A 21,627-nucleotide genomic window follows, 5' to 3' on the forward strand; every position below is an offset into this window, starting at 1 on the left:
TACTAGGGTGATGGTGGCCTCGTAGAATGAGTTTGGGAGTGTTCCTCCCCCTGCTATATATTTGGAAGAATTTGAGAAGGATAAGTGTTAGGTCTTCTGTAAATGTTTGATAGAATTCGCCTGTGAAGCTATCTGGTCCTGGGCTTTTGTTTGTTGGAAGACTTTTAATCACAGTTTCAATTTCAGTGCTTGTGATTGGTCTGTTCATATTTACTATTTCTTCCTAGTTCAGTCTCGGAAGGTTGTGCTTTTCTGAGAATTTGTCCATTTCTTCCAGGTTGTCCAGTTTATTGGCATATAGTTGCTTGTAGTAATCTCTCACGCTCCTTTGTATTTCTGCAATGTCAGTTGTTTCTTCTCCTTTTCCTTTTCTAATTCCGTTGATTTGAGTTTTCTGCTTTTTTTTCTTGATGAGTCTGGCTAATGGTTATCAATTTTGTTTATCTTCTCAAAGAACCAGCTTTTAGTTTTATTGATCTTTGCTATCATTTCCTTCATTTATTTTTCATTTATTTCTAATCTGATCTTTATGATTTCTTTACTTCTGCTAACTTTGGGGTTTTTCTGTTCTCCTTTCTCTAATTGCTTTACATGTAAGGTTAGGTTGTTTATTTGAGATGTTTCATGTTTCTTGTTTCTTGAGGTAGGATTGTATTGCTATAAACTTCCCTCTTAGAACTGTTTTTGCTGCATCCCATAGGTTTTGGTTCATCGTGTTTTCACTGTCCTTTGTCTAGGTATTTTTTGATTTCCTCTTTGATTTCTTCATCAATCTCTTGGTTATTTAGTAGCCTATTGATTAGCCTCCATGTGTTTGTATTTTTTACAGTTTTTTTTCCTGTTATTGATATCTAGTCTTATAGCGTTGTTGTTGGAAAAGATACTTGATACTATTTCAATTTTCTTAAAGTTACCAAGGCTTGATTTGTGAGCCAAGATATGATGTATCATGGAGAATGTTCCATGGCACTTGAGGAGAAAGTGTATTCTTTCTTGTTGTTTTGGGATGGAATGTCCTATAAATAACAGTTAAGTCCATCTTGTTTTATGTATCATTTAATGCTTTTGTTTTCTTATTTATTTTCATTTTGGATGATCTGTCCATTGGTGAAAATGAGGTGTTTTGGTCCCCTACTATTATTGCATTACTTTTAATTTCCCCTTTTATGGCTGTTAGCCTTTGCCTTAGGTATTGAGGGGTTCCTAGGTCGGGTGCATAAATATTTACAATTGTTTTATCTTCGTCTTGGATTGATCCCTTGATTATTACGTATTGTCCTTCTTTGTCTCTTGTAATAGCCTTTATTTTAAAGTCTATTTTGTCTGATATAAGAATTGCTACTCCAGCTTTCTTTTGATTTCCATGTGCATGGAATATCTTTTTCTGTCCCTTCACTTTCAGTCTGTATGTGTCCCTAGGTCGGAAGTGGGTCTCTTGTAGGCAGCATATATATAGGTATAGTTTTTGTATCCATTCAGCCAGTCCATGTCCTTTGGTTGAGCATTTAATCCATTTACGTTTAGGGTAATTATCAGTATGTACGTTCCTATTACCATTTTCTTAATTGTTTTGGATTTGTTATTGTAGGTCTTTTCCTTCTCTTGTGTTTCCTGCCTAGAGAAGTTCCTTTAGCATTTGTTGTAAAGCTGTTTTGGTGGTGCTGAATTCTCTTAGCTTTTGCTTGTCTGTAAAGGTTTTAATTTCTCCGTCAAATCTGAATGAGATCCTTGCTCGGTAGAGTAATCTTGGTTGTAGGTTTTTCCCTTTCATCACTTTAAACATATCCTGCCACTCCCTTCTGGCTTGCAGACTTTCTGCCGAAAGGTCAGCTGTTAACCTTATGGGGATTCCCTTGTGTGTTACTTGTTGTTTTTCCCTTGCTGCTTTTAATATTTTTTCTTTGTATTTAATTTTTGATAGTTTGATTAATATGTGTCTTGGCATGTTTCTCCTTGGCTTTATCCTGTATGGGACTCTCTGTGCTTCCTGGACTTGATTGACTATTTCCTTTCCCATATTAGGGAAGTTTTCAACTATAATCTCTTCAAATATATTCTCAACCCCTTTCTTTTTCTCTTCTTCTTCTGGGACTCATATAATTTGAATGTTGGTGCGTTTAATGTTGTCCCAGAGGTCTCAGAGACTGTCCTCAATTCTTTTCATTTTTTTTTCTTTATTCTGCTCTGCGGTAGTTATTTCCACTATTTTACCTTCCAGGTCACTTATCTGTTTTTTTGCCTCAGTTATTCTGCTATAGATTCCTTCTAGAGAATTTTTAATTTCTTTTTTTGTATTGTTCATCACTGTTTTTCTCTTTTAGTTCTTCTAGGCCCTTGTTAAATGTTTCATCTATTTTCTCCCTTCTATTTCCAAGATTTTGGATCATCTTTACTATTATTATTCTGAATTCTTTTTCAGGTAGACTGTCTATTTCCTCTTCAGTTATTTCATCTGGTGGGTTTCTACTTTGCTTCTTCATCTGCTGAATATTTCTTTGTCTTCTCATTATGTTTAACTTACTGTGTTTGGGATCCTTTTCGCAGGCTGCAGGTTCATAGTTCCCATTTTTTTGATGTCTGCCCCAGTGGATGAGGTTTGTTCAGTGGCTAGTGTAGGCTTCCTGATGGAGGGGACTGGTGCCTGTGTCCTGGTGGGTGGGGCTGGATCTTGTCTTTCTGGGAGGCAGGACCTCGTCTGGTGGTGTGTTTTGGGGTAAACAAAACTCACATAGTAAAACCTTACTATGATTTTAGGCAGCCTCTCTGCTAATGTGTGGGGTTGTGTTCCTGTCTTGCTTGTTGATTGGCATGGGGCATCCAGCACTGAAGCTTGCTGGTCGTTGAGTGGAGCTGGGTCTTAGCGTTAAGACAGAGATCTCTGGGAGAGCTCTCGCTGATTGATATTACATGGGGCCAGGGGCTCTCTGATGGTCTAATGTCCTGAACTCGGCTCTCCCACCTCATAGGCTCAGGCCTGACACCAGGCCAGAGCACCAAGACCCTGTCAGCCACAAAGCTCAGAAGAAAAGGGAGAAAAAGAGAAAGAAAAAATAATAATAAATTAAAAATAATAATAATAATTTAAAAAGAAGAGGGCAACCAAACCAATAAACAAATCCACCAATGATAACAAGCGCTAAAAACTATACTAAGATAAACCTAGAAATCAGAAACAAATCAGCCGCAGACAGCAAACCCCAAGTCTACAGTTGCTCCCAATGTCTACTGCCTCAATTTTGGGATGATTTGTTGTCTATTCAGGTGTTCCAGAGATGCAGGGTACATTAAGTTGACTGTGAGGATTTAATCCACTGCTCCTGAGGCTGCTGGGAGAGATTTCCCTTTCTCTTCTTTGTTTGCATAGCTCCTGGGGTTCAGCTTTGGATTTGGACCCACCTCTGCATGTAGGTCATCTGAGGGCATCTGTTCCCACACAGACAGGAGGGGGTAAAACAGCGGCTGATTAGGGGGCTCTGGCTCACTCAGGCCAGGGTTGGGAGGGGTACAGAATGTGGGGCAAGCCTGCGGTGGCACAGGCCAGTGTAACGTTGCAAAAGCCTGAGGCGGGCTGTGTGTTATCCCGGGGAAGTTGTCCCTGGATCACGGGACCGGCAGTGGCGGGCTGCACAGGCTCCCAGGAGGAGAGCTGTGGATAGTGACCTGTGCTCGCACACAGGATTCTTGGTGGTGGCAGCAGCAGCTTTAGCATTTCATGCCCGGCTCTGTTGTCCGCGCTGATAACCACAGCTCGTGCCCATCTCTGGAGCTCGTTTAGGCAGTGCTCTGAAACCCCTCCCCTCGCACACCCTGAAACAATGGTCTCTTGCCTCTTTGGCAGGTCCAGACTTTTTCCCAGATGCCCTCCTGGCTAGCTGTGGCGCACTAGCCCCCTTCAAGCTGTGTTCACACAGCCAACCCCAGTCCTCTCCCTGCGCTCCGACTGAAGCCCAAGCCTCAGCTCCCAGCCCCGCCCACCCCGGCGGGTGAGCAGACAAGCTTCTCAGGCTGGTGAGTGTTGGTCGGCACAGATCCTCTGTGCGGGAATCTCTCCGCTTTGCCCCTTGCACCCCTGTTGCCGTGCTCTCCTCCGTGGCTCCAAAGCTTCCCCGCCACCCACCTCCCGTCTCCACCAGTGAAGGGGCTTCCTAGTGTGTGGAAATTTTTCCTCCTTCACAGCTGCCTCCCAGAGGGGCAGGTCCCATCCCTACTCTTTTGTGTCTGTTTTTTCTTTTTTCTTTTGCACTTCCCAGGTACATGGGGATTTTCTTGCTTTTTGGGAAGTCTGAGGTCTTCTGCAGCATTCAGTAGGTGTCCTGCAGGAGTTGTTCCACAGGTAAATGTATTTCTGATGTATTTGTGGGGAGGAAGGTGATCTCCTTGTCTTACTCCTCCACTATCTTGAAGGTCCCCCCAATAATGTGATTTTTACATCAACTATATGGAGTTGCTGTTGTGACTTCTCCAGGATAAAAACCATCTGAATTCATGGCACTATCTTAAAATGGTTCAGGGTGTGGATTCTGGGATCTGAAGGTGCAAATCCCAGCATGGTCTTCAACAAAATATGTGATCTCACTCAAGTCATTTAGCTTCTTTATGCTTTAGTTTTGTTATTTATAAAACCAAGATAATAAATGACTCTACTTCATAGAGTTATTGGGAGGTTTGAGTGAGTTACTAGCATTTAGAACAATGCCTGGTCTGTGGTAGTGCTATGTAAGTACTAACTATCTTTATATTTTTCTGAGATGAACAAATATGAAAGTTCAAGCAGCATTATGTGTAGGTCTAACATTTTTAAAGAAATCTAAACATCATCTGCTCTATCCATCATGGAAAATCCTGCTGGGAATTATTACAGCATATTTCTAGTTGATATCATTTCCACAGTGCGATATAATAAACAATAATTGACTTTAGTATCTTGCAATAGAAACATACTTGGTTGGCTGGGAAACCAGGGCATCTTTATGAAGTTGATAACAAGGATACACATTGAAGGTACCAGGCTCCATAGAAACCCCTTCCACCGATGAAAATTCCTTTTCAACCAAACCAAACATTTCCATCATCTTAAAACCTTAAAAAAAAAAAAAGAAAGAAAGAAAGAAAAAGAAAAAAAACAGGGATAGAGAAAAAGAATAAACAGGCACTTTAGGATTTTAAATTTCAAAATTAGTCTATTAAGGATGAAAAAATCTGGACCCAAAATGGGAGTTATTTAATATATTTGTATTTGGAAAATTTGTGAAATGGCATACCTGCAAGATCAATGTCATCCTTATGCACCAGTGGGCAGGCTGGAAGACAAAACAAACAAGATAAAACCCTAATTCAGATATTTTCCAAACATATTCTTTCCTTGTCCTGAGAACAGGAAGCTAACAATCTTGACGGAAGTCAGTTGTGGAGGGAATCCACACCACATGTGGCTACAGCTTTCTGTGGATTCGTAAAGACTGAAACACTCTCACTTTTCGTTTTAAAACCAAAGGGTCCCAACTTCCTTCTCCTCTCCTGGGTCCATTAAAATCGATGGTGGTCACTTGATAGCATGTCTTGGGAGAAGTCCCACTTCTAATGTGTTACCCTGATGAGCAGACTTAACACATTTTTGAAAACTATCTGCTATAGCTGTTCAAGAGAGTTGCTTTTAAATACAGACCCTCGTCTTTTTAGGGAAAGTCTTTATCAACCTAAAACCCTGAACCAAGGAGAGGTAAGGTTTACTTCCCATATGCTTGAAACCACAAAACTTAATGTCTGCATAACAAATAGCTTCTCCAAGTCAATTTTCTCCCTTCGGATCAGGATGGTATTCATTATTTAACTGGTATAAATATCTCAGCATTTAAGCAATGTAAGTGCAAATTCCAAAGAACTAACTTGCTGACGCGGTTTCACAGACAAAAGTAATCAATTCATCTTCAATTTTCTTAAAGGCGTCAAAGTCATCCACAAAGAAGACATGCCGGGCGCTGGGCTTACTGCCAATGCTAACCAACTCTGAGTAATCTGCATCAGCCACGCCGACTGCAAAAATGCTGTAGCCTGTGGTAAAAGGGGAACAGATTTCTGATGACTTTAAATCGCAGCAAAAACAAACAATGCAATATGAGACACGTCCAAATATTTAAAACATGTTTATTTAGGAGGGCCAGTGGGGGTGGATAATGCACTCTTTACAGTTCTTCAGAATTCTGCATGCACATAATTTACTCTATGATAATTAACCCATCATCCCCTAAAGAAAGTTTCCACTTTATTTTTATTTATTTATTTTTTTTCACAGTATGCGGGCCTCTCACTGTTGTGGCCTCTCCCGTTGCGGAGCACAGGCTCCGGACGCGCAGGCTCAGTGGCCACAGCTCACGGGCCCAGCCGCTCTGTGGCATGTGGGATCTTCCCCAACAGGGGCACAAACCTGTGTCCCATGCATTGGCAGGCAGACTCTCAACCACTGCGCCACCAGGGAAGCCCCGAAAGTTTCCACTTTAAAGAAGCTTAAGAGAGTCAGTGTTTGAGACAAAATAGTTACCATTTGAGTAACATCTTTATTTTTGCATATTTTTAATAATGATTTTAGTATTTATGGGAAAAAGTGCAATTGAAACAAAAGAAGTTTTGGGTTTTTTTGGTTTTGTTTTGTTTCATTTTCAGAAGTAGAAACTGAGATATTACAGGCTTAGAAGCCTGAGGTGGGTCACAGTTCAATGCTCGGCAAATACATACTAAGCTAGTCTTTGCTCATACAGATCTTATAGAATGCAATCTTCACATTTTGTGTTCTCCATTTTACAAATGGAGAACAAAGGCTGAGGAGTTTCTGTGATCAGTTTCCCTCCCCTGGTCCTTTTCATAGTATTGCACTTAATTTTCTTTTCTTTTCCTTTTTTTTCTTTTTGACCACACAGCATGACAGGGATCGAACCTGTGCCCCCTGCAGTGGAAGCATGGAATCTTAAACAAACGGATCGCCAAGGAAGTCCTATAGTGCACTTAATTGATGGAGTTGCTTATATAGGGCATCCTGTATGTAACAAAAGTACTGGAGAAAATACAGGAAAATCATAGATTTGTAACCTGGAAACTTTTAAAAATCACATTGTCCAGTTAATATTAAGAAAGATTTAGAAACACTTTAGTCATGCTGATGTAGCCTATAAATGTCTATACAGAAAACAAGGCTAACGGTATTATTGGTAGCCACTGTTGCTTATCTGTGTAAAACTTACCATCTGATTGCATCTCCCTGGAGATTTTGCTCACATCATCTTGTGATCTTCCATCAGTTATAACCACGATGACCTTCGGGATGCCTCTTCTGGTTCCTGACTCTGCAGTAAACAAGGTATCTCGGACATGCTTAATTGCTTTTCCTGAAACAAAGGAAGGCAACAATTCAATTTCGTTTCCTCCCTTGCTAGAGATGGAAGAGTGGGAATGAAGTTCTTAAGTCAATGAAAAACCTTTTTTTAAAAAAATCTATATTACTATGCTTCAAAAAGAAGTCATTTCAGTAATTAGTAATAATTATTTCGGGTCTTACCTGGGCTTCTTGTGGTCTTACCTGTTTTTGTATTTCCTCCTTTGTACGAGATATGTTTAATTGCATCAAGAACAGTCTTTTTGGTTTTGTAAGAGTTAAGTTTAAATTCTGTCCTGGGGTCATCAGTGAACTGGACCATTGCAACCTAGAGAGAGAAGGTGTGTTCATTTTTATGTATATTGTAGACTTCCTCTCTGCCAGAGAGCACACACTACAGCATGATTACAACTACAGTTTTTTTTTAATTAATTAATTTATTTATATTTTTAATTTTTGGCTGTGTTGGGTCTTTGTTGCTGCATGCAGGCTTTCTCTAGTTGCGGTGAGCAGGGGCTTCTCTTTGTTATGGTGTGTGGGCTTCTCACTGCAGTGGCCTTTCTTGTTGCGGAGCATGGGCTCTAGGCACGCGGGCTTCAGTTGTTGTGGCTCGAGGGCTCTAGAGCGCAGGCTCAGTAGTTGTGGCACACAGGCTTAGTTGCTCTGTGATACGTGGGATCTTCCCAGACCAGGGCTCAAACCCGTGTCCCCTGCATTGGCAGGTGGATTCTTAACCACTGCACCACCAGGAAGTCCTACAACTACAGTTTTAATTTCTTTTTTAACCCAGTCCACAATTTCCTTGGTTTAAACCATACAAGTTACATACCAAATCTGACGACGTCTTAACAAAGTACTTTTCAGGAAGTACTTTATTTTAAAAATCTCTCCCTAAAGCATGAAGACCTTTTGCCATCTCATTTGACAGATGGGAAAATGGCAGCCTAGATCTTCTAACTTGACAAAGTTCAGAGAAACAATTGAAGTTGGACTATTTCCAAGGATTTCTTTATGAAACAAACCTATGAAATAATTACTACTATTCTACCATTTTACAGATCAGGAAACTGAGGGATAGAAAGCCAAGTAATGTACCCAAGATTACTAGAGTAGCCACTGGCAGAACCAACAGCTGAAGCCAGGTAATTCTACTTTAAAATCTGTGTTCTGAATCACTGCAGTATAAACCATCCTGGCTTCATTTCCTACAATTTGCTTCTATTCCTGTGCAACTTCGGGGACATTTTAAATTTATTATATTTTTTGTTTGTTTTTCAGAATTATGAAAGGGCTTCTTTTTGGCTTTGTGAGCCTTCACTTTCTACCAGCCTATCAAGGTCTATTGCAAATGTCATCATCTTTAGGAAACCTCTATTCAAAACAAATTTCGCCCTCCCTGAAATGCCTGAGCATTTTATCTATTCTTCTCTTCTGGTTCCCCTTACATCCAAGTTTTCTCGGCCATTCTTCCAAGACATATTTTCAATCTGTTCACTTCAGTGCATCTCACTGCTACCACCCTAGCCCAGGCCTCCATCATCTCTGTGTTGGACCATGACAGCAGCATCCCAGGTGGTCTCTCCACTTCCACTCTCACCTTTATTAGTACTCACACTCCACGAAGCAGTCAGAATGATCTTTTTTAAAAAGCATATCAGGGGCTTCCCTGGTGGCGCAGTGGTTGAGAGTCTGCCTGCCGATGCAGGAGACACGGGTTCGTGCCCCGGTCTGGGAAGATCCCACATGCCGCGGAGCGGCTGGGCCTGTGAGCCATGGCTGCTGAGCCTGCGCGTCCGGAGCCTGTGCTCCGCAACGGGAGAGGCCACAACAGTGAGAGGCCCGCGTACAGCAAAAAAAAAAAAAGCATATCAGATCTTCTCTCCTTAAAACTTCCCAGTGGCTTCCCAGTGTATTTAGGATGATACCCAACTTCTTCAGTGGGTCATAAGACTCAAGGTGATCTAGCTCTGTCTACTTCTTCCACCTCTTCTTCTCCCCCCAGCCCCCCCACATGCTCATCCATTATATTCCAGCCCCAAGTTTTAGCACCTGAAGCCTCAAAACTCATTCTTGACTTAGGCCCTCTGACTTACTACTTTCCCTGTCTGGAAATTCTACTTTCAAATCTTCTCAGCATCACTCACATCTCAGTTCAGACGCCACCTCCTCAAAGAAGACTCTGTGGATCACTCAGTTTAAAATAAACTTTGGTAAATTTAAATCTCAGGTCGAAAGCTCGCATCCCTACCTTGTGAATTTATTTGTTTGCCAATTTGTATCTGTCTCTCATCCTCCTCCTCTCCCTACCTTTAAGAATATGAGCGGGCTTCCCTGGTGGTGCAGTGGTTAAGAATCCGTCTGCCAATGCAGGGGACACAGGTTCGAGCCCTGGTCCAGGAAGATCCCACATGACGCGGAGCCCGTGCGCCACAACTACTGAGCCTGCGCTCTAGAGCCTGTGAGCCACAACTACTGAGCCCCCGTGCCTCAACTCTGAAGCCCGCATGCCTAGAGCCAGTACTCCACAACAAGAGAAGCCACTGCAATGAGAAGCCCGCGCACCACAACAAAGAGTAGCCCCCGCTCGACGCAACTAGAGAAAGCCTGCGCACAGCAACAAAGACCCAACTCAGCCAAAAATAAATAAATGAATGAATAAATAAATAAATAAATAAATAAATAAAATATACTATCGTCTTGAGATTTAAAAAAAAAAAGAATATGAACAACATGAAATTAGGGACATGTCTGTCATACCCATTATGACAGTACTGTACCTAACCAAAATAAGTTCTCAATAAATATTTGTTGAATGAATAAATTAGTTTTCTATGTTCTACTTGTTCTGTAGTAATTTGTGATGATGACCTCTCTCTTTCAAGATTTTAACATCCTCGAGGGCAAAGAAAACATTGGATGTTCCTTTAGAGAGAGACTCTATCCTAGTATATAGAAGACACATCTGCTGACATGGTCATTCTAACCTGTCTTAGTTTGCTGAACTCAAGCGCTTTTAAGGATTAGCCTCTTCTCAAGCTCTGTCACACACCAGTAAGCTGCTTCTAAACTCAGACTTGTCTATACTCTCATTTAGGGTTGGATCCAATCAGGATAGTTCTTTACCCATATTCCCTGACAAGTAGCCATAATAAGAGCTTGGAATAATTTTTTCATGCATAGAATGAATTAATGATTGATCTATCAGCCTTACTTGAGTTCCATCTGCACCTATCTTGTCCAGAGCTCCAACAGTGCTATACAGGAAGTTAATGATCTTATTGAAATTTTCATCACCAATACTCCAGGATCCATCCACCATGAACACCAGGTCGGCTTTGGCAGCTTTACACACTGGAGACCAAGAATTAATTTTGAATCAGGGAAAAGGGGAAAACACAATAGTTATGACACCAACAAAGCAGATAATGGTTTCCCTCTGGTAGCTACAGCCCGAAGGAAAGATATACATCTTACTCCAACCTCTTGCTCATGACCATCATGGCTCTCCCACACCCAAGTTTCCTAGTCATGACAAAGAAGCTTCAATCAAATGTGTGGAATTAAAGAGAAAAAAATCTACCAATCTCAGCCCCAAAGAACAGAAATGGGAAGAATGAAAAGTGTAGAACTAAAGTGATTTAGAGACAGAAGCATCAGCAAACACTCTAGTGCCTACTGATTAGAAGGAAATCCAAGCTACCACTCTGTGCACCCTGCCCTCTGCTGATTGAATTAACAATGTGAGAGAGATTCAGCTTCCAGGAGGAAGGCATACCACACAATGGAAGCAGATTAATCTAAAACTTGATATGCATTTGGATGGAGGCCATAAGCAAACTTTAATTCCAGCCTTGCTCAGAAATCCTGTCTATGCCCTTCTGACACCCAGTGATGCATATCAAGAAATGCACATTATGCCAGCTCAGGGAAACTTTTATCAGCAGGTAATACTGATATCAATGTTGAAAAACAGGCAAAAATCACATTAACAAACACCTATTCCACTGAAAGCATTTTTTAATAGTCTTGTATCACGTGCTGTTTCAGATTATCTATGCCTCTCTTCCCCTTCATTAGTGTAGACCACGGTGGTTAACTCTGTTTTATGATGAAACAAACAATTTAGTCTTTAATAATCTGAACCTTTTTATCTTAGGCCATTTGCACACAAATATTCTGTGAGCTAATGTACCTTTCACCTTTCTTTAGGAAAAAAAATTTACTTGACTTTTATTTTATTAAGTGGAACTTTATTCCCTTAAAGCTAATTACGATGTAAAATAAATCATCTCTGAGTTAGTACTCGAGGGACAATAAGGATTTGGTGAGGTTGTTCTCATGAGTTCCACGATGTATAACATTTTACATATTTATGGTTTGAATTTGAAGCTGAAGGGGACCACAAGATCTATAATTATAGCTTACAAAAGAAAACCGGGTGTTCTGTTTTCAAGGAAAGACAAAATCTAGATTAGGTTTTACCTTCGAAATGAGAGCAAAATCTATTTGAAAACATACTAAAATTGAAAAACATACTTAATACAACAAAGAAAAAAAAAGAATATACATCAAAATACAGGAAGGAATTACGCCTGGAATATGAAATTGTGTTTTTAATTTTCTTCTGTGTACTCTTTTCTGTTTCTTTTTTTTTTAAAACATCTTTATTGGAGTATAATTGCTTTACAATGGTGTGTTAGTTTCTGCTGTATAACAAAGTGAATCAGCTATACATATACATATATCCCCATATCCCCTCCCCCTGGCATCTGCCTCCCACCCTCCCTATCCCACCCCTCTAGGTGGTCACAAAGCACCGAGCTGATCTCCCTGTGCTATGCAGCTGCTTCCCACTAGCTATCTATTTTACATTTGGTAGTATATATAAGTCCGTGCCACTCTCTCACTTCATACCACCTTACCCTTCCCCCTCCCCATGTCCTCAAGTCCATTCTCTACGTCTGCGTCTTTATTCCTGTCTTGGGCCTAGGTTCTTCAGAACCAATTTTCTTTTTTTAGATTCCATATATATGGGTTAGCATACGATATTTATTCTTCTCTTTCTGACTTACTTCACTCTGTATGACAGACTCTAGGTCCATCCACCTCACTAAAAATAACTCAATTTCATTTCTTCTTAAGGCTGAGAAATATTCCATTGTATATATATGCCACATCTTCTTTATACATTCATCTGCTGATGGACACTTAGGTTGCTTCCATGTCCTGGCTATTGTAAACAGAGCTGCAAAGAACATTGTGGTACATGAGGATATTTGAATTATGGTTTTCTCAGGATATGTGCCCAGTAGTGGGATTGCTGGGTCATATGGTAATTCTATTTTCAGTTTTTTAAGGAACCTCCATACTGTTCTCCATAGTAGCTGTATCAATTTACATTCCCACCAACAGTGCAAGAGGGTTCCCTCTTCTCCACACCCTCTTCAGCATTTATTGTTTCTAGATTTTTTGATGATGGCCATTCTGACTGGTGTCAGGTGATACTGCATTGTAGTTTTGATGTGCATTTCTCTAATGATTAATGATGTTGAGCATCCTTTCATGTGTTTGTTGGCAATCTGTATATCTTCTTTGAGAAATGTCTATTTAGGTCTTCTGCCCATTTTTGGATTGGGTTGTTTTTTTGATATTGAGCTGCATGAGCTGCTTGTAAATTTTGGAGATTAATCCTTTGTCTGATGATTCATTTGCAAATATTTTCTCCCATTCTGAGTTGTCTTTTTGTCTTGTTTATAGTTTCCTTTGCTGTGCAAAAGCTTTTAAGTTTCATTAGGTCCCATTTGTTTATTTTTCTTTTTATTTCCATTTCTCTAGGAGGTGGGTCAAAAAGAATCTTGCTGTGATTTACATCATAGAGTGTTCTGCCTATGTTTTCTTCTAACAGTTTTATAGTGTTTGGCCTTATATTTAGGTCTTTAATCCACTGTGAGTTTATTTTTGTGTATGGTGTTAGTGAGTCTTCTAACTTCATTGTTTTACATGTAGCTGTCCAGTTTTCTGAGCACCACTTACTGAAGAGGCTGTCTTTTCTCCATTGTATATTCTTGCCTCCTTTATCAAAAATAATGTGACCATATGTGCACGGGTTTATCTCTGGCCTTTCTATCCTGTTCCATTGATCTATCTTTCTGTTTTTGGCCAGTACCGTACTGTCTTGATTACTGTAGCTTTGTAGTAGAGTCTGAAGTCTGGGAGCCTGATTCCTCCAGCTCTGTTTTTCTTTCTCAAGATTGCTTTGGTTATTCGGGGTCTTTTGTGTTTCTGTACAAATTGTGAAATTTTTTGTTCTAGTTCTGTGAAAAATGCCACTGGTAGTTTGATAGGTATTGCATGCAATCTGTAGATTGCTTTGGGTAGTAGAGGCATTTTTACAATGTTGATTCTTCCAGTCCAAGAACATGGTATATCTCTCTATCCGTTTGTACCATCTTTAATTTCTTTCATCAGTGTCTTATAGTTTTCTACATACAGGTTTTTGTCTCCTTGGGTAGGTTTATTCCTAGGTATTTTATTCTTTTTTTTGCAGTGGTAAATGGGAGTGTTTCCTTAATTTCTCTTTCAGATTTTTCATCATTAGTGTATAGGAATGCAAGAGATTTCTGTGCATTAATTTTGTATCCTGCTACTTTACCAAATTCATTGATCAGCTCTGGTAGTTTTCTGGTAGCATCTTTAGGATTCTCTATGTATAGCATCATGTCATCTCCAAACAGTGGCAGCTTTACTTCTTCTTTTCTGATTTGGATTCCTTTTATTTCTTTTTCTTCTCTGATTGCTGTGACTCAAACTTCCAAAAATACGTTGAATAATAGTGGAGAGAGTGGACAACCTTGTCTTGTTCCTGATCTTAGAGGAAATGGTTTCAGTTTTTCACCACTGAGGACGATGTTGGCTGTGGGTTTGTCATATACGGCCTTTATTATATTGAGGTAAGCTCCCGCTATGCCTACTTTCTGGAGGGTTTTTATCATAAATGGGAGTTGAATTTTGATGAAAGCTTTTTCTGCATCTACTGAGATGATCATATGGTTTCTCTCCTTTAATTTGTTAATATGGTTTATCACATTGATTGATTTCCTTATATTGAAGAGTTCCTGCATTCCTGGATTAAACCCCACTTGATCATGGTGTATGTGCTATTGGATTCTGTTTGCTAGTATTTTGCTGAGGATTTTTGCAGCTATGTTCATCAGTGATATTGGCCTGTAGTTTTCTTTCTTTGTGACATCTTTGTCTGGTTTTGGCATCAGGGTGATGGTGCCCTTGTAGAATGAGTTTGGAGTGCTCTTCCCTCTGCTATATTTCGGAAGAGTTTGAGAAGGATAGGTGTTAGCTCTTCTCTAAATGTTTGATAGAATTCGCCTATGAAGCCATCTGGTCCTGGGCTTTTGTTTGTTGGAAGATTTTTAATCACAGTTTCAATTTCACTGCTTGTGATTGCTCTGTTTATATTTTCTATTTCTTCCTGGTTCAGTCTCAGAAGGTTGTGCTTTTCTGAGAATTTTCCATTTCTTCCAGGTTGTCCATTTTATTGGCATAGAGTTGTTTATAGTAATCTCTCATGATCCTTTGTACTTCTGCAGTGTCAGTTGTTACTTCTCCTTTTTCATTTGTAATTCTGTTGATTTGAGTCTTCTCTCTTTTTTTCTTGATGAGTCTGGCTAATGGTTTATCAATTTTGTTTATCTTCTCAAAAAACCAGCTTTTAGTTTTATTGATCTTTGCTATTGTTTCCTTCATTTTTTTTTCATTTATTTCTGATCTGATCTTTATGATTTCTCTCCTTCTGCTAACTTTGGGGTTTTTTTGTTCTTCTTTCTCTAACTGCTTTAGGTGTAAGGTTAGGTTGTTTATTTGAGATGTTTCTTGAGGTAGGATTGTATTGCTGTAAACTTACCTCAGAACTATTTTGCGGCATCCCATACGTTTTGGGATGTCGTGATTTCATTGTCCTTTGTTTCTAGGTGTCTTTTTTATTTCCCGTTTGATTTCTTCAGTGATCTCTTGCTTATTCAGTAGTGTATTGTTTAGCCTCCATGTGTTTGTATTTTTAACAGATTATTTTCCTGTAACTGATACCTAGCCTCACAGCATTGTGGTCAGAAAAGATACTTGATATGATTTCAATTTTCTTAAATTTACCAAGGCTTGATTTGTGACCCAAGATATGATCTATCATGGAGAATGTTCCATGAGCACTTGAGAAGAAAGTGTATTCTGTTGTTTTGGGATGGAATGTGAGAATGGAATATCCTATAAATATCAGTCAAGTCCATCTTGTTTTATGTATCATTTAATGCTTCTGTTTCCTTATTTTTTTTCATTTTGGATTATCTGTCCATTGGTGAAAGTGGGGTGTTTAAGTCCCCTACTATTACTGTGTTACTGTCAATTTCCCCTTTTACGGCGGTTAGCATTTGCCTTATGTATTGAGGTGATCCTGTGTTGGGTGCATAAATACTTACTATTGTTTTATTTTCGACTTGGGTTGATCCCTTGATCATTATGTATTGTCCTTCCTTTTCTCTTGTAATAGCCTTTTTTTAAAAGTCTATTTTGTCTGATATGAGAATTGCCACTCCAGCTTTCTCTTGATTCCCATTTGCATGGACTATCTTTTTCCATCCCCTCACTTTCAGTCTGTATGTGTCCCTAGGTCTGAAGTGGCTCTCTTGTAGACAGATATACAGGTCTTGTTTGTGTTTCCATTCAGCCAGTCTATGTCTTTTGGTTGGAGCATTTAATCCATTTATGTTTAAGGTAATTATTGATATGTATATTCCTATTATCATTTTCTTAATTGTTTTGGGTTTGTTTTTAGGTCTTTTCCTTCTCTTGTGTTTCCTGCCTAGAGAAGTTCCTTTAGCATTTGTAGTAAAGCTGGTTTGGTGGTGCTGAATTATATTAGCTTTTGCTTGTCTGTAAAGGTTTTAATTTCTCCATCAAATCTGAATGAGATCCTTGCTGGGTAGAGTAATCTTGGCTGTAGGTTTCTCCCTTTCATCACTTTAAATATGTCCTGCCATTCCCTCTGGCTTGCAGAGTTTCTGCTGAAATATTAGCCGTTAACCTTATAGGGATTCCCTTGTATGTTACTTGTTGTTTTTCCCTTGCTGCTTTAAATATTTTTTTCTTTGTATTTAATTTTTGATAGTTTGATTAATATGTGTCTTGGTATGTTTCTTCTTGGATTTATCCTGTATGGCACTCTCTGTGCTTCCTGGACTTGATTAACTATTTCCTTTCCCATATTAGGGAAGTTTTCAACTATAATCTCTTCAAATATTTTCTCAGTCCCTTTCTGTTCTCTTCTTCTTCTGGGACCCCTATAATTCGAAGGTTGGTGTGTTTAATTTTGTCCCAGAGGTCTCTGAGATTGTCCTCAGTTCTTTTCATTCTTTTTACTTTATTCTGCTCTGCAGTAGTTATTTCCACTATTTTATCTTTCAGGTCACTTATCCGTTCTTCTGCCTCAGTTATTCTGTTATTGATCCCTTCTAGAGAATTTTTAATTTCATTTATTGTGTTGTTCATCATTGTTTGTTTTCTCTTTAGTTCTTGTAGGTCCTTGTGAAATGTTTCTTGTATTTTCTCTATTCTGTTTCCAAGATTTTGGATCATCTTTACTATCATTGTTCTGAATTCTTTTTCAGGTAGACTGTCTATTTTCTCTTCATTTATTAGGTCTGGTGGGTTTTTACCTTGCTCCTTCATCTGCTGTGTGTTTTTCTGTCTTCTCATTTTGCTTAACTTACTGTGTTTGGGGTCTCCTTTTCTCAGGCTGTAGGTTCGTAGTTCCCATTGTTTTTGCTGTCTGTCCCCAGTGGTTAAAGTTGGTTCAGTGGGTTTTGTAGGCTTCCTGGGTGAGGGGACTAGTGCCTGTGCTCTGGTGGATGAGGTTGGATCTTGTTTTTCTGTTGGGCAGGTCCACGTCTGGTGGTGTGTTTTGGCATGTCTGTGGCCTTATTATGATTTTAGGCAGCCTCTCTGCTAATGGGTGGGGTTGTGTTCCTGTTTTGCTAGTTGTTTGCATAGGGTGTCCAGAATTGTAGCTTGCTGTCGTTGAGGGGAGCTGGGTCTTAGTGTTGAGATGGAGATCTCTGGGAGAGCTTTCTCCATTTGATATTATGTGGAGTTGGGAGGTCTCTGGTGGATCAATGTCCTCCACTCAGGTTTCCTACCTCAGAGGCACAGGCTTGACACCTGGCCAGAGCATCAAGATCCTGTCAGCCACACGGCTCAGAAGAAAAGGGAGAAAAAAAACAATAAAATAAAATAAAATAAAGTTATTTAAATAAAAATCAAAAAGTATTAAACAAAAAAAGAAAGAAGCAAGCAACCAAACCGAAAAACAAATCCACCAATGACAACAAGTGCTAAAAAGTATACTAAAAAACAAAACAAACAAAACAAAAAAAACCAGACAGACAGAACCCTAGGACAAATGGTATAAGCAATGCTATACAGACAAAATCACAGAAAGAAGTATACACATACACACTCACAAAAAGGGAAAAAGGAAAAAATATATACTTATTTTTTTTTTTAAAAAAAGGAAGAGAGCTACCAAATCAATAAAAAAATCTACCAGTGATAATAAACTCTAAATACTAACCGAAGTTAAACAGAAAACCAGAAACAAATTAGATGCAGAAAGCAAACCCCAAGTCTACAGTTGCTCCCATAGTTCACCGCTTCAATTTTGGGATGATTCATTGACTATTCAGGTATTCCAGAGACGCAGGGTACATCAAGTTCATCGTGGAGATTTAATCCGTTGCTCCTGAGGCTGCTGGGAGAGATTTCCCTTTCTCTTCTTTGTTTGCACATCTCCCGGTGTTCAGCTTTGGATTTGGCCCCACTTCTGTGTGTAGGTCTCCTGAGGGCGTCTGTTCCCTTTTGGGAAATCTGAGGCCTTCTGCCAGCATTCAGTAGGTGTTCTGTAGGAGTTGTTCCACATGTAGATGTATTTCTGATGTATTTGTGGGGAGGAAGTTGATCTCCACATCTTATTCCTCCGCCGTCTTGAAGGTCTGTCTTCATAAGTCCCACTTTGTAGGAGAGCACCACTTTTCTCCAATTCCATAAAATCTTCAACAGTGATGAAAATATAGTCCACTCCAGGGACCTCACCCTCCTTATGTGGCCCTGTGGTGCCTAGAGCTCTGTTCAAAGGAAGCAGAGAAGCCACACATCTTCTCCCACATTTCCATGGCCCTCATCAGTGTCTTCTCAAACCACCTGATCCAGCCCATTCTCAGATCATAGAATTCTCTTGATAGAAGTAGTCCCCACTGAGCTTTGATTTTTTTCAGCCTGGATGTCCAGAATTTTTTTCTTTAAGCCAGACACAGTAACACAAAACTGCCACTGAGGTTTTTTTTTTCCCCTCCTCTCCAATATGAAGCGTGCAGCACTTCTCTCTCTCTCTCCCTCTCTCTCTCTTTCTCTCCCCTGCTCTCTCCCTCTCCCCTCTCTGGCTTACACTCTCTCCCTCGGTTTCTCTTTCCTCAACCGCCACCAGCAATCTCATTCTCTTTTCTGTTTCTTAATGTTTGTTTAATAAATACTCAATATCACTTGAATAATAAAAATTTACAAGCTTTTAAATTAAATACAGCCAGGACAAATAGAAACTAAGATGAATAATGCATTAAAGTTGCAGAAGCCCCACTCTCTAAAACCATCATGATGAAAACTACAGGAAAAATGTTCCTACATTGTCAATCCTCACCCTCATAGACCCTTCCAAATCACATGTCTCCCATGAGCATTCATGAATGTTGACTACATGATACTCATGTTCTGCTATAAATAAAAATATTCTGACTTCAGAGAGTCCTGTAATATCTGTATCAGAAATGTCTGATAAATTCATCAATTAGGATTCTGTTTCCAGTTCCAATAGTGAAAGTCATCATAAATAGTTAGACTAGCAAAAGCTAGATATGAAGATGGAAGAAGAGTCTGGCATTCCAGGTAGAACCAATAGCATTAAAAGATGCAGGATAGCATAAGGCATGTATGCAGAACCCGGAGTTATACAATTGTGCTGTTAACTAATATAGTCTGGGACATGATACCACAACATAGGTTGATCACTGAAGACTTTGCCTGGTATGCTAGGAAGGATGTTGAGCTTTATTTTTGTACAGTTTCTCATTACCTCTTTGTTTCCTTGATCCTTACACTCTCCAGCATCAGACCCCTCTGACTATGCTCCTGTCCCTTGCAGGACATTTGGTCCTGTCCAAAACGTTGACAAGACATTTGGTCTACACCAACAGGTTCTTGAAATTTGATCCTATCCAAAATGTTATGAGCATATTTGGCCCATGCCAAACTGTTTTGGACAGGACCAAATATTAAGGAACTTTTGGCACGGACCATATGTCTGCTAACACTCTGAAAGGTGGGAAAAACTTATTTTTCATTGTATCTCTGGTACGTAATAGGTACTTTAAAATGCATGGTAAATGGAAGAAGTCTTCCAAAACAACCTTCCAACAATGTGTTATAGCTTTATCTTCTCCTGCCCTAATCCCTCCTCCCCATTTCACCAAGGTTATCTTTCTTAAACATAGATTTCTGCAGGTCACCCTCCCTTCATAAAACTCCTCATGGCATACCATGTCCTATAGGATAAAGCACAGCCTCCTTATTCAGGCACACAAACCACTTCATAACTCTATCTTCACCTTTCTCTATGGGTCACACTAAAGTGCTTATGGTTCCCCAAACACATTATGTGCTTAGATCACTCCATGACTTCGAGTGCTTGTCTCTCCATTATTTACTTGTAAAACTCATTCTTCAAAATGTAAATCAAATTCCTCCTCCTCTTTTACAGGTAATTAACCTGCAGCAGCATTAACTCTTCTCATTTCTGGGCTACCATAGTACAATCTCCACTTTTTAACTCATTTCCTTGGCTGGTAATTACCTAGGCAAATACCTATCTCTCTTGTAATACTGAAAATAAGCAGAGAGCAGTAATCATAGATTGTTATTGTATTCCAAGTACCTGGCATAAGAGCTTTGAGAATGAATAGTAGGGTTAATAAATGGTCATTAATGGAATAAAAAAATTAATGATCACTACTGTGTTTGAAAGGTTTTTAGAAAGTTACCTTAATGGCTCAAGTAAGAGGTGATGAGAAACTCTTGTGATGAAGATAGAAAGAAACAACTGGGAGAGACATTTGGAGGTAAGCTGGAACACTGTTACCCTTGTCTACAGAATTATGAACTACATTCTCACTCATAAATTATGTAACTACTCTTCCTTGGTAAACATGTACTACTCTATCTTTGATGAAATAAATATGAAGAAATTCTGTTACAAAATTTATTCTGTGTGTACAGAGTCTATATTAGATGATTTTTTGTTGAATATATTTGACGTATACACTGCATAAAGTTAAAGTGTACAACATATTAATTTGATACATTTATATATTGTAATATTGTTGATATAGTGACATTTAGCATCTCTATCGCATCACATAATTATAGTAAAATATTGCTGCCTCTATTCATTACACTGCACATTAGATCTCTATGTCTCATTTACTACTCATTGCAAAGTTGTACCCCATAAGGGTTTGATAAGCATTTGTATTAAGGAGAAAATATCTTCCATTAATACCTTGGTTTTTAAACGAACAAGCAAACAATACCAACAGAAATCCAAAACCTAAAATCACATCATGATTGTATAATTCTTTTACCTTCTTTTGCTGGTGGAATAGTTGGAGGAAAAGTAGGTGGCCGAGTAGGAAGTGATTCTGTAAAGGAGAGGGAGAAACAACATCAATTAAGCATCTCATCTGTGGTGACGAGAGGGAGGTCATGGAGTCATAATTCTTCAGGGGAGTCAGTGATTTTGACAACTGTCTTCTTTGAGAATTTAGTGAATTTAGTACCCACTACAAATCAGCCAAAGCCTGTGCAAACTGGTTCCAGCCATCCCCTCAACATCAGACTGAAGGCTTGAAATGTCATTTTGCCACAATTCAGTTTACCCAGTGGGAGTCAATGCAATCAAACTGTCAACTACAAAGTGGTTTTAATGCTGATTTAAGGCTGGAACCCTGCCAACCTATTTCAGATTAGTCTCTGGTTGCTTTCACACATATAATAAACTTTATTTCCATTCTGCCTAAGGACTGACCATCAATCCATGTTCAATAGCACTTTCTCCCTTTTGACCCTGCATCCCCAGGATGTGGTCACCAAGG

The 21,627-nt window shown here is 39.3% G+C and overlaps 1 protein-coding gene across 6 annotated transcripts in view; it reads right to left on the reverse strand.

Annotated features, from left to right (window-relative positions):
* COL14A1 (collagen type XIV alpha 1 chain) overlaps positions 1-21,627 on the reverse strand; it is a 251,503-nt gene that overhangs the window by 86,628 nt on the left and 143,248 nt on the right. For all 6 annotated transcript variants that reach the window (XM_082674497.1, XM_082674499.1, XM_082674500.1 and 3 more), the window contains exons 25-31: positions 21,118-21,174; positions 10,578-10,717; positions 7,571-7,694; positions 7,236-7,379; positions 5,887-6,051; positions 5,262-5,300; positions 4,942-5,080 (exon numbers count right to left, since the gene is read on the reverse strand). In XM_082674497.1, the coding sequence (XP_082530623.1) occupies positions 4,942-5,080; positions 5,262-5,300; positions 5,887-6,051; positions 7,236-7,379; positions 7,571-7,694; positions 10,578-10,717; positions 21,118-21,174 (808 nt within the window). The remainder of the gene's footprint in view (positions 1-4,941; positions 5,081-5,261; positions 5,301-5,886; positions 6,052-7,235; positions 7,380-7,570; positions 7,695-10,577; positions 10,718-21,117; positions 21,175-21,627) is intronic.

Source organism: Grampus griseus (genome assembly GCF_964374135.1).
Source record: "Grampus griseus genome assembly, chromosome: 17".
Classification (NCBI taxonomy): domain Eukaryota; kingdom Metazoa; phylum Chordata; class Mammalia; order Artiodactyla; family Delphinidae; genus Grampus; species Grampus griseus.